This window comes from Meles meles, chromosome 7 (genome assembly GCF_922984935.1).
Source record: "Meles meles chromosome 7, mMelMel3.1 paternal haplotype, whole genome shotgun sequence".
In the NCBI taxonomy this organism is placed as follows: domain Eukaryota; kingdom Metazoa; phylum Chordata; class Mammalia; order Carnivora; family Mustelidae; genus Meles; species Meles meles.
The window spans coordinates 67,996,833-68,010,828 of record NC_060072.1 but is presented as its reverse complement, the minus strand read 5'-3'; the positions used below and the strand labels follow the sequence as shown (position 1 = coordinate 68,010,828).

At 38.0% G+C, this 13,996-nt stretch overlaps 1 protein-coding gene across 3 annotated transcripts in view; it reads left to right on the top strand.

Moving 5' to 3' along the window:
- Positions 1-13,996, top strand: part of STK38L (serine/threonine kinase 38 like) — a 79,474-nt gene that overhangs the window by 51,420 nt on the left and 14,058 nt on the right. For 2 of the 3 annotated variants that reach the window (XM_046012765.1, XM_046012766.1), the window contains 4 exons: positions 1,068-1,212; positions 4,718-4,769; positions 11,621-11,743; positions 11,993-12,076. In XM_046012765.1, the coding sequence (XP_045868721.1) occupies positions 1,068-1,212; positions 4,718-4,769; positions 11,621-11,743; positions 11,993-12,076 (404 nt within the window). The remainder of the gene's footprint in view (positions 1-1,067; positions 1,213-4,717; positions 4,770-11,620; positions 11,744-11,992; positions 12,077-13,996) is intronic. The other variant, XM_046012767.1, reaches the window with a different exon arrangement.

Below are 13,996 nucleotides of genomic sequence, written 5' to 3'. Positions count from 1 at the left end.
GAGTGTCGTTTGGAAATGAAATGGACCTCACAGTCTGGAGGAGTACACCAGACCTTGTTACAGCACATTCTGAAATGAAATAGGATTCAGACTGAAATAGGGCAACAGAGCCTCCATCCAAAGGAGCTTCTTTTTAGAAGTAGTTTACCTGCAGGGGTGCCTGGGTGGCTCAGTAGGTTAAAGCCTCTGTCTTCAGCTCAGGTCATGGTCCCGGGTTCCTGGGATCAAGCCCCGCATCGGGCTCTCTGCTCAGCGGGGATCCTGCTTCCCTTCCTCTCTCTCTGCCTGCCTCTCTGCCTACTTGTGATCTCCGTCTGTCAAATAAATAAATAAAATCTTAAAAAAAAAGTAGTCTACCTGCAAAGCCTGTATATGTGAGAATTGCTTCAGATTGACGTTTATGTGCAGATTTGATAAACTGCTTCATGTTTCCTAGAATTTATATGGTAGAAGCTACTTCTTACTATTTAACTGGACTTATGTTTAGTGCAGGCATATGTAGTAACAAAATCTTGTGGATTTTATTTAGTGATCAATAAAACAACAGCAGAATAGATCGAACCTCTTGTTTTGTTTTGTTTTGTTTTTAAGATTTTATTTATTTATTTGACAGAGATCATAAGTAGGCAGAGAGGCAGGCAGAGAGAGAGGAAGGGAAGCAGGTTCCCCGCTGAGCAGAGAACCCGATGCGGGGCTCAATCCCAGGACCCTGGGATCATGACCTGAGCCGAAGGCAGAGGCTTTAACCCACTGAGCCACCCAGGTGCCCCTGAACCTCTTGTTTTGAATGCTCGTTGAGTACAACTTTTTCTATAAAATATGTCCATGTTGTGTGTGGACTGGTGCTTCTTGACTCTTATTCATCCCTGGTGGTACCAACAGGAAAATAATTTCTGCTGCTTCCTCTTTCTTTACTGGTATTGTGTTATTTATAATGTGAAAGACTTGGATAGCGTAACTATTAGGGTAGAATTTTGCTTAGCAGAAATTAAACCATCTCCAGAGTTTATTATGAGGGTTAGAAAGTGTTTTTCTACTGAACAATTTGTGTTTATATGTTGTTTCAGTTTCGGTTACTATGGCAATGACGGCAGGGACTACAAGCACCTTTCCTATGAGCAACCATACCCGGGAGAGAGTGACCGTGGCCAAGCTCACATTGGAGAATTTTTATAGCAACCTAATTCTACAGCATGAAGAGAGAGAAACCAGGTATAGTAAAGGCTGGTCAGAATTTTCTGTTTGGTTTAATAAGCTGTTAGGTTGCAAGTAGGGTATAAATGTTTATTAATATTACAATTAATATAATAATAATAATATAATTAACATTAATAATATAAATATTGTGGATCCATGTATGCTGTTTTTAGGTTTCCTGTACTGACAGTGTCTCTAGTTATTTTTGCAGAATTTTTCTTGCCCTGTGCCCCCATATACTTAAATCACATCAATTAATACCTTCAGTAAAACATTTCTAACCATGAAATTATGATTTATCTTTATACTTCATGAATAATTAATGTTATTAATTATCCAAAACATGTATAGAGTGTAAGCAGAGGTAGAGGAATAAAAACATGAACGATGTGTTATTTTGCCTTCAGAAAACTCTGAAGAGGGAGATAAGGCCCATAAATATGACATGAAAGAGTGGAAAGCATCACTAAGAGAAGGGCAAAGAAGGGAGAGATTGCTTTTGACTAAAGTAACTGGGAGGGTGTCATAAATGGTGGTGGCATTTATCAGGGCTCTCAAGGAAGAGTTTTAATTACACATGCATTAATGGGAGAAGAATGAGATAAAAGAGCAGGAGGAAGGATAATACCGACAGAGGAAATGGCCTTTGGTGCTGGGTCAAGCAAGAACCAGTCTAGCTCAAGCTGGATTTCAGCTTTCCTTGGGAGCCTAGGATGCTTTGCTAATGTAACTGTTCTCATGGGAGTAGAGAGGCCTGAGGATTTTTGAACACAATCCATGATCACGGTGTTTCTCCAGAAAAGTGCTTTAGTTGTCATGTACAGACTGGATTGTGCATGGAGAGATAAGAAACAGGGAAGGCTAGTGACGTGTAGTGCAGGCACATAGAAAGGGCTTGAATCAAGGATCGTGACAACAATAGAATAGAACTTGGGAGCAAGAAAGATTGACAAAAGTGGCGCCTAGCTAGGTATGAAATGTTGGACAGGTCTCACTACTGATCAGCCAAGCTGAGCAGAGAATTGAACTAGAAAATAAAACAAGTAATTATTCAGAAGTTAACCTAGAGACGCAGAGGCAGAAAGAGAGGAATGAGAGTTGAGAAATATGGAGAATAGCAAGGAGAGCTAACATCTTTAACCAGAGTTCCTAAAGGAAGAGAGGAAAGAGGCTGGAGTAGAAGCAGGTTAAACTAAATTCACCATCACCAAAACTTCCAAAAGATTCAATTTAGGCTGAAAGAAAGTGATCACAAACAGATCTAAATATAAATGTGGGGATAAATCTCAACACAAATGGTGTAAAAACTGTAGCAATAATGATAATGTCTTATACATTTTTAAAAGTAGAATTAAGATATTTTCCAGCAGTGGACTATCAGTCAGGAGGGCAGTATCATTAAAATGTTTCTAGAGATCTTTGTGTCACCACAGTAGAGGCACAACATACAGAGAGGTAAAGATTGATTCATTTCAGACTAATAGAGTTTATAACTTCCAAACTAGTGGAAGGGAAACAATGGAATGAGGAAAAAATCCTGGTTCAAAATAAGGCAAGGGAAAAAGAAAAAGTAAAACGCCAAAAAGTTGACACAAATAGAAACCACACAATCAGTTAGAAATGAATCCAAACATATGAGTAATTATACTAATTGTAAGTACAATGAAAGTCTCTGGAATTGATCCAGTCACCAAGGGAGAGTGAATGAAGTAGAAGAGAATCAGGGAAAGAAAGACTGCTTTTTCAGGAGGCAGACACTGAAGTTACGCATCAGAATTTTGAAGGCTCATTGTCTTTTCTTGATGAAATCTTTCAGTAATTAAGTTTTGCCCTCTTTCCAAACAAAGGGAAGTAAGACTGAAAGTATCTGCTGTTATTTCAAGAAGGGGGGTACTGGGGGGAAGCAGTTTCAGCTTGGTGCCATGGAAGTCATATTAAACAGCTCATATTTTCTCAAAGCTTATACTTTAGGACTACATGTGATGAATTTTTAAGGCTTAACTAATTGAGTAAATACATAACCCAAATAAAGTACCAATCAGAACAAAGTATCAGGACATTTAGGAGGAAAACTATTTTCAGGTACCAGAGAAGCCACAGGTCTTCTTGTTTAGATATGGTAGAAACATACGAAGGTTACTGCCTCTGTCTCCAGAGTAAGGGATGATTCCCTGAAGTGTTAGTCTTGGTAAGCAGTGAGGAAAGGGGGCAGTGGAGATTTGGGAGAATGAAGTTGCCTGTATGCAAATGGGCCCTCCCAGATTAGCGGTCCTCCTCCACTGTGCATTCTGTCTGCCGAGGAGAAAACTCAGAATCATTCAACAAGCGGCTATGTGGGGCCCAGAGGAGCATGATGGCAGGCACAGAGCTTACTCCGTTCTGAGGGTTGGGCTTCAGAGAATAGTGTGTAAATGAAAGATAAAAATCAGTGTGATAACGCACCAAGGTATCTATTAGAAATGTTGGGGAAGTAGTCAGAGAACATGCCATTAGGTATCATTGCCTTTGGGGTACTGATTGATGAACAGCCATTAGATATTTTTATGAATTTTCTGTAAGAATAAGGGGTTAGGAAAGAGCTTACCTTTAGGCATATTGTAAATGACAAATGCTAAAAAATGTATATGATGATTTTAATCCTCAACCCTTGTGTTCCCATGTAGGTAAATCCTGGAAAGTTAGTCTTACTCTCACGTACTCCAGAACTAATCAGAAAGAGCTCACTCAGGTTTATCTCTAGGCAAAACCAATATGATAGAAGTAAAATGATGAATATTCAGTTGGAAATGAGTTGCAAAATTTGTATCACAACCATCTCCGTAGTTACTGGTTCCTTCATCCTCTGGCCCTTTCCCTTTTCCTCCCCATCTCCCCGCAGTGCTTAGCTTGACTAACTTTGGTGATGTCATCTAAAAATGAGGAATAACTGGACTTGGCTGTACATAGAAAAGCAAATGCTCTGGTGGTTAGTGGGGTTTTTTAAATGTACAGTTTGCAAAGAATTAGAATAAAATACACTCAATTACATTGAACTTTTTTCATTGACTGATTATGAAATCAAGCTTAGACATTAAATGAAGGCCTTCCACAAGCTCATTTAGATAATAAGTATTAGAATCAGGGTTCAAACAGGGATAGCCACCTAAAATATTTATACTTTTAGTCATTATAGTCACTTTTATATACTTCCAATGTAAACACTGATAAATGTTAATGATTTTGGTGGTTTGCATATTAGAGAACATTTTCCTTACTAGAATATTAGTCACCTTTGTTAATCATTGATTTAAGCAGCATTAGAAGCAAATTTTTCATTTGGCCAATATGAGAAAGTGAAATCTGGGTTGGATTTATATTTTGAGAAAGAAAACTATTCTTAATGATTATTTTGATTCAACTTGAGATATCTTTTTTTAGCATAGCAAACTGAAGTGGTAAACTCAAATAAATAAATGAACATTTCTTAAATGATAATAGTTAGGAATGTATTTAAAATTTAAATTATTTTTTCTTTGAAAAGGCAGAAGAAATTAGAAGTGGCCATGGAAGAGGAAGGATTAGCAGATGAAGAGGTAATGTTAGCTGTAATTACTGCGACTGTAGTTAATGATACTATGTACTTAAAATTTACTAAGAGTGGATCTTAACTGTTCTCACTATAAAAAAAGTTACTTATATGAGGCGATGGGTATTTTAACTAGCCTTATTGTGGTAATCATTCCATGATATGTATGTGCATCAGAACATCACATTGTAGGCCTTAAACTTGCTTTAGACATTGTAGACTTTAAACTTGTGTTATATGTATGTCAATTATATCCCAAGCAAGTTATTGGGGAAGGGACTAATTGCTGGGTAATGACAACCCCAGTGACTTTTTTCGTGTATTGATATTAGATTATTTTATAACTTAGGTAATGTGTATTTCATCATTTGAATATGGGCTTCTTACTTTCTTGCTATGATGAAGATCTTTAAAAGGAGGCAGCTTTTTATCGTTTCAATTCTGAGAACATAGGTTTAGTGAACAGGGTCTACAGTAACCTAAGTGCACGGAACAGGAAAAGTGGGCTCCAAGAAGAATCAGTGAATCGCCAAATGTTCTCACAGTTTTTCCTGAACATTTCTTAAAACCATCCAGTTCTCTAGTCCAGTGCCTCTCCCCATCTTTAAATTACTATGTGTTCACTTGAAGAAAAACTGCCCCCAGCTGGGCTCTCTTCCTGCAGTCTGGGCCCCGCTCCCACCCCCAGGTTTTCTGCATACTCCACCCGGAGTTCTCGATCTAAAAACAGGTTTGATCCCGTAATTCTTTTGCCTAATACCCGTCACTGGGTCCTGAGTACTCTCAGATGAGTGCTGGAGCCTTCCCAGTTAGGTCTCTGTGGTTTCATCCTAGCCTCATCTCTTGTTCCCCAGCCCCATGCCGACCACCACACCTGGGTTACTTTGACCTCCATGTTCTTGCCTGTGGACGTTTCACAGGCTATTTCTGCCACTTAGAACTTCTTTACCCTTATGCAATTCCCATTCTTCTTCGGTTACCTCTGGGCCTCACTTCCAGCCTCAGTTCCACGGGGAAATCTTCCCTACGTTCGGCACGAACACTGTTCCTGTCCCTGCGGCAGCGCTAAAATATCCCCTCCCACAGTAGACACTTCATGATGTCTTATTCAGCTTTACACCTCCAGACACGGCAGAGGGCTACAGATAGAATAAATATTTGGTGAATAAAGGAACAATGACCTTTTCCTCCAGGAATTTACCAGTTAGAAGGAGTGATGATGATGATGTGTGCATAAAAATACATAGACATGATAGAATGTGGCAAACTTCGAAAATACAGGGATTTTTTAATATAGGGATCAGAAAAGGTTTCATGGAAGAGATAACAACTGATTTGAATCTTAGGAAAATAGGGAGACTTACATTAGAATTATGAGATAAACAGAAAATAATTGCCGGACAATGAACTATAAAGAATGCAGTAAAGGAAACAGCAAAGGAAGTTGACAGAACATATGGAAAGGCTAGGCTGGTAGTAGTTTACTAAGAAATGTACAGGCAATAGGGAGATACAACTGAGAGTAATCAGTTTAGCAGTTTTCAGTGATCAGAAATTTCTGTACTTTAAGAGTGATCTTCCAAATGATGACTTGAAATCAAACCATTATTTAGTCTTTCCTGTACCTTTCCTAAGACTGTTCCTTTATTTTTCTGCTGGCACTGTTTAAATAAAATAAAACATTTTATGATTTGTACCAAATGTGGTTACTTTATTAATCAGTTGACTCAGCATAGAAAACCTAAATTATTTGCATAAAATTACTATGATAAATGTCTTAAAACTCATTTAATTATATTCTTTAAACTGTAAGTGAGAAAGGCAGTGATTTAGATCTGTATTACAGTCGATAAAGAAAAAATAAAGCAAAGCACACACCTTTTCTCATTTATTCATTAGTATTAATAACATCCTTATTATTAATAATCTTATAATTATATTAATGCATATTATACATCATTATATTTGTGTGTATAGAGAAATATTATATATGTAAATGAATCTTAAGCATGAGATCTTAATTTGAGGGCACCTGCGTGGCTCAGTGGGTTAAGCCTCTGCCTTCAGTTCAGGTCATGATCCCAGGGTCTTGGGATCGTGGCCCCCATCAGGCTCTCTGCTCAGCGGGGAGCCTGCTTCCTCCTCTCTCTCTCTCTCTCTCTGCCTGCCTCTCTGCCTACTTGTGATCTCTCTCTGTCAAATAAATAAATAAAATCTTTTTTTAAAAAAAAAAAGATCTTAATTTGAATTCTCAAGGGAGAAATTATAAAAATAGATGCTTGGAGGTCAAGCAGATAACATGAATGAGGGAAGCTGGCTGTATTGTTTTCATGATATCTTAGGTTATATATTCTTTTGATCCAACACACTTTGTTTGCATGTTCAACTCCCAAGAATATTTTTTCATTTCCACAAAGAAATAGACTCTATTTTTTTTTCTTTTTCTAAAATATCGGATCCTCACAGCTTATCTTTTGATAAAGACATATCCCTTTTCACTTTACTGAAAAGAGACAGGAGCACCAGCCCTGTTCTCCATGTCACCTGATGACTGGTGTCAATTAGAGAACTGATGTCCATCAAAAGAGGACTGACTGCCTCTTTGGCCCAGTATGGCCAAGTTCCTGTTTTTCAAGAGAGGCTGGAAATCTGGACTTTTATGTGACATCACTTGCTTTTTTAAAATATTGGCAAATAATTCAAGTGTTTTAAGAGCAACTTATAGGCAAAATCAAATACATCTGTAGGTTGAATACAATTAGTAGCTTTCAGTTTGCAATCTCTATTCTGCACCGGGAAGGAGAAAATACATTTAGAGCTGTTTTCTTTAATTCTTCTAATTAACTTGGAGAAAGTGTGATATGGTTTATACCTAAAAACAGTTAGTGGCCCATAATAACTATAAAACTTCTAAAATTTTTTTATTTTAATTCCACAAGTGCTTATTATTAGGCCCCATGCCAGGGCTTAGGTCATGGCAAATTCTACAAAATAGACATCCTCTCTTAACCTTGATATAAAATATGTTGCAACTATCATTATGTGGGGTGGATTTTTCTCTTTAAAGATTTTACTTTTTTATTAGAGAGAGAAAAAAAAAACAAGTTGGGGGAGGGGCAGAGGGAGAAAAAGAAGCGGCTCCCCTCTGATAAGGGAGCCCAGTCCAGGACCCTGAGACCATGAACTGAGCTGAAGGCAGACACTTAACTGACTTAGCCACCCAGATGCCCTGTGGTGGATTTTTTAAAAATAAAATTGTTTTATAAAAATCTAGTTTTAAAGTGAAAGCTAGTATTTATCCTTCATTCATTCATAATAGAAAATCTTTATAAAATAATTCATGAAAGTTATTTGTGAAAATTAAACCATGTACTGTGGTCATATAGAGGATATATATGGAGACAAAGTTGCCAGCTGAACTCTTTCCTATCTCAGAACTTCTGTGTACACTGTCTGTCTTACACAAAAACTGGACATCTCGCAGATGGAGAATTTGAGGACTACCCATTTAAAAAGGAATGGAGAAAGGAAGAAAACGATGCATGTCTAGTTTCATCTCACTTAAGAAAATCCCATCAGACATGGAATATTATGCACTCAATGGAAAAACAAAATAAGCAAATTTAAGCTGCAAAGGGAGCCATGAAATGTTAAGCCTGCCCACAAATTTTTCTCTTTGGCAAAAGAGAATATGATTACTACAAAAGTGTTATTTGTTTTTCAAGGCTACTTAATCTACACAAGTCATGAGCAGATACATCAACATGCTTTTTTTATCAATATATTTTTTGAGTTTATTCTTTACTTCCTAGTATAATAATATATAATATTAATATAATAATTAATATTATTAATTAATAATTAATATTAATAATTAATATTAATAATATATAATAATATATAACTGTATGTTGATACAGTGTTAGATTAGTTACAGGTATACATTATAGTGAATTAACAATTCTATATACTCAGGCTCATCATGTCATCAATATATTTTTTAAGATTTCCTTATTTATTTGAGAAAGAGAGAGCAGTGCATGTGCAGGAGGGACAGAGGAAGAAGAGAGAGAGAGTCTCCAAGCTGAGCCCAGAGCCATACACGGGGTTCCATCTCATGACCTGAATGGAAACCAAGAGTCCTATGCTTAACCGACTGTGCCACCCAGGTGTTTCATCAATATATTTTTTAATGCTAGTTTGCTTCACCTCCCTCTGAACTGCAACACTGATTTTAAGACTAATATCATTGTGGGGGCACTCTTGGTCTTGGCTCAGGTCATGATCTCAGGGTTTTGGGGCCTTGGGCTCCACTTAGTGGGGAGTCTGCTTCTCCTCTCTCCCTGACTCTCCCACTGCTACACCTCCTCTTTCTCTATCTAAAATAAGAATAAATAAATCTTTAAAAAATGTGTATTTTTAAAAAAATAATGTAACAATGTTATAGTGTGGTCCCATTTTTGTAGAATTATGTGCTCCCTCCCTATACTTGTGATTCTCTCTTTTGGCCATTAAATAGCTGTGCCCCAGACTACATAAACATTGTTTACTTGCTGCATTACACAAGCTATTAAATATTAGTGAACATTATTTTCTTTAGTGGCCTCTCTCCTATTGATGTTGAGCATGATTATGGTAATGAGATCATCTTTTCCATTCAGATTAAACAAGTTTCTGAAACGACACCCAACTGTACTCCATTTTATACTCCACAAATCAGAAACCCAGAAAGAGTTTCAAAATTCTTACATTTATTCATTTATGTAATAACCACCCCCCAAACCTCTTTGGTACTTGAAAGACATGATACTATAGTGCCACCATGTGGCCTTTTTTTTTTTTTTTAAGATTTTATTTATTTATTTGACAGAGAGAGATCACAAGTAGGCAGAGAGGCAGGCAGAGAGAGAGAGAGAGAGAGAGAGAGAGGAGGAAGCAGGCTCCCTGCTGAGCAGAGAGCCCGACGCGGGGCTCCATCCCAGGACCCTGAGATCATGACCTGAGCCGAAGGCAGCGGCTTAACCCACTGAGCCACCCAGGTGCCCCCACCATGTGGTCTTTTTAATTAGTCTTAAAATAGGCTGCTCTTGGGGGCTCTTTTGTTTTACTATAGTAATTCAGTTATTTTAAAAAAAACAACAACTATTCAATGAGCTTTTTAAAAAAAACATTTATTTTATTTTTTCAGTGTTCCAAGATTCATTGTTTATGCACCACACCCAGTGCTCCATGCAATACGTGCCCTCCTCAGTACCCACCACCAGGCTCACCTAATCCCCCACCCCCCTGCCCTCCAAAACCCTCAGTTTGTTTCTCAGAGTCCACAGTGTCTCATGGTTCATCTCCCGCTCCGATTTCCCCCAGCTCACTTCTCCTCTCCATCTCCCCATGTCCTCTGTGTTATTCCATATGCTCCACAAGTTAGTGGGCATTTTTGAACCAAAAAATAGTCTTCACTGTTTCCACCTTGATGTGCCTGTGTGCATAACTTCATTCAGCTGTTTAAAGATGTTTAAATTGAGGATATAATTTCTTTCTTTCTTTCTTTCTTTTTTTTTTTTTTGAGGATATAATTTCTTGATCGCATCTTCTTAGATTAATTGTATTGGAAGTATCAGAATTCCATTGCACTGGTGATGCACATTTACCCATTTCCAGTTAATTGATAGTTTGCCATACCTTTTTGAAAATAGATATATACAGGAATAGTAAGACACCATTCAGTGATTATACCTTGTACAAAAGCAGTGTTTCTGAGCTAAGATGGCCACTTCGACTTGACTTTCCCTCAGAATAGAACTCTTGAAAGCCTGGTAGGGTTCAGTTGATGGTGAACAGGTGCTTAACTTTTTTATTTTTGTTTAATTCCTACTATATGAGACCTCTACTGGGAACTAACAGAATGTCAACAGAGTTTTGTTTGGTCAGGGGGAACATGACATTTAGAACAATAAAGTAAACATCCCTTCCAAATGTAACCTTTGGGTATTTCATAATGTTTTTTTATCAGTGTTAGTTATTTTTTGGCGATCTTTGGAGAGCATATTATGAAATTCCTGACTTGAATATCTTTTTTTTTTTAATTTTTATTTATTTGACAGACAGAGATCACAAGTAGGCAGAGAGGCAGACAGAGAGAGAGGAATGGAAGCAGGCTCCCTGCTGAGCAGAGAGCCTGATGCGGGGCTCAATCCCAGGACCCTGGGATCCTGACCTGAGTCTAAGGCAGAGGCTTTACCCCACTGAGCCACCCAGGTGTCCCCTGACTTGAATATCTTAATGAATTCTTCATGTAATTATTACTACTTTTTTGTAATCTCATATTTTTAGGAAGTTGTGTGCCAAATCTCAAAGCAATTTATTAAAATTTATCTGAGAAAAAATTCCATCATAAGTAAATTTCCATGGAAACACTACTGTGGTGTTATCTTGGTGTCCTAGGTTTCAGTAGTTGTGACAGAACAACCTAGAAATTAGAGAATTGAAGCAAAGTAGATTGCCTGATGGTAAAATTCATGATCAGAATATAATTAGCTTTTCCTAAAGCTTAACTTTTCTTTATGAATTAAGTTAGCATATACATGACGTATAAGATGAACTTCATTAAGATGAAATATTTAATGGAGTCCACCTCAAGAATAAAGATTTATCAATTGGTGAACACAAAAAATGTTTTCTTTAGATTGTTTTATTCTTTCCAAGATTAATGAATACTCAACTTTGGTTAAATAAGTTCTAACATTAGTATATAATATTTAAGATACTTCATCCCCATTTTACATTTCTTTTAATACTACAGGCTTCCTTTATAGCAATCTAAATTTAGAATCATCCTTTTAAATTGTCTTTTTTTGATAGAAAAAATTACGCCGATCACAACATGCCCGAAAGGAAACAGAGTTCTTGCGGCTCAAGAGGACCAGACTTGGCCTGGATGACTTTGAGTCTCTGAAAGTTATAGGAAGAGGAGCATTTGGAGAGGTTACTTCTTTTTTAAAGACACTGCCGTTGAAAATAGATAGCTTTAGATAGTTTAACATATGTATTCCAATAGGCTAATATGTATTAAAATAGCTTAATGTATCAGAATAGTTTAATATTCAGAATTCCTAAAAATATAAGCAATGGCAAATTGAAACACTGATCTCTTTAAAAGAACTTACCTTTTGTTCCTAAATCAATAGTAGGGATTGCATAACATTGATAGCATGGTCAATTTTTACACTCTAGGTGCGGCTGGTCCAGAAGAAAGATACAGGCCATATCTATGCAATGAAGATATTGAGAAAAGCTGATATGCTTGAAAAAGAGCAGGTATGAGTTCTTTAACATACAACCAAAAGGAATACCACTGACGAGGTGTTAGAGTCCATGTTAATATTGGAATTTGTAAAAAGAAGTCTACACATCTTACTGTATAGTCTATTAATTTTTTGATAGCCTGTTTTATTGTTTCTCAATTCTTATAGCTAAAATTTCTTCCAAATTTATAATCTGAAATTGTATTAGTTTGTTCAGACTACCATAACAAAATACCACAGACTGGGTGGCTTAAACAACAAAAATTTATTTTCTCACAGTTCTGGGGGCTGAAAGCCCAAGATGAGGGTTCTGGCAGGGTTTGAGTCTGGTGAAGTGCTCTTCCTGGCTTGCAGATGGCTGCCTTCCCACCAGGTCCTCACATTTGCACAGAGAGAGAACGCGAGCGAGCGCTCGGGTGCCTCTTCCTACAAGGATGCTATCATACTTCTCTCCCTCTCTGGCCTCACCTAACCATAATCACTTCCTTAGAGGCTCCACCTCCAAATTCAGTCACCCTGGGGGTTCATCATCACGGGAATTTAGGGCGGGAGGGTACACAAACATTTACTCCATTACAAAATACCTTCTTTTCTGACTTCAGTGAAAATAAGGGACAGTTCTCAGTTTCCTTAATCCCTATCACATATAAGCAAGACCAGTCTCCTGAGAAGTTGCTGATTTAACATATTTCCAAAATCTGTAAACCACCCCCTCCCCCAATGTCATTCTCCTGGACTCTCTATGTTTCCTGTGACTTAATGCAGCTTAAGGGTGGGCCATAAATCCGAGAATATCACTAGTATTATTTATGCATTCCTCTGTTTCTAGTCTGGATAGAGGCTCTATAGAACCCTAAGTGGATTACATATGCTAGGGAAGGTCTCAACAACCAGATAAAGAGGGAGTATGGCCCCTCTCTCTGCCTAATATTCTACTTCAGTCTTTCAGTCCCTGTAAAGCTTACTTCAGAGTTCAGCTTTTAACTGAACAAGTTACAGAAGAGATTTAGGCAAAAAGACCAAACTGCAGGTCCTCATCAAACTCCTGGGATTCTCCTTTCTTTGCTTCAATTCCTTCTCCTTAGCCAGGGCAGCCTCAGTGGAGGGAGCAGGACTTCCTGCTGGGGTGGGTCCGTAGCCCTTTGTTTGTAGATGAGGCTCCTGATACTGATGTTGACATTGGCCAGGGGCCTTTGCAGACAAGCCTGGCCAGAAAGGTTCAGCTTCTACACCCGCTGCTCTGATGAGGCCATTAATCTTATCCTCTGTGACTGGAGGATGAGGGCTGAGTAGACAGATGTTGGTAGCAAGCCAGAGACAGAGGCCACAGAGGCCGAGTAGTGCTGTACCCACACGGTGCTAGTCACCAGAGGAAGTGAGAGTCTCACCCAAGTCGGTCCTGGCTTCCTCAGAAGGAGTCAGCACCTTAGCAGCAGCTGAGGAAAGTCCCGCCTAAAGCTTCCATAGTTACTATGGCAGTATAATATTTATTTTTATTCAAATATGCCCCACCTTGAATTTTCACTGCATTCTTTCACTTTATTTCTATTTCCTGTGCTCAACAAGTATTTACTGGGGGCCAGTGATGTGCCAAATGGGTCTGTGGTGTTGTAGATAAACACATAGGCGGGATTAACAGGACAAACCTGATCCTTATTTTTTTCTAGTACTGGGGACACAGACAGCTATCTCAAATAGTCATGATTGAGAAAGACTATAAAGAAAGTTTGTACAAAAGGATAAATTGATGCAGATGATCTGGTTTTAGGAGGAAGAATTAGATGAGGTAGTGTTTCTCTGAAGAGAGAATTATTTGGTGAAAGACAGAATAATGAGAAAGAATGACAGAAAAGATCATGTAGAACAAACATCCAGACAGCAGATGCAGAGGTCCTGAGGCAAGAAGCCGTTGTGGCTAGAATTCAGTGCACAA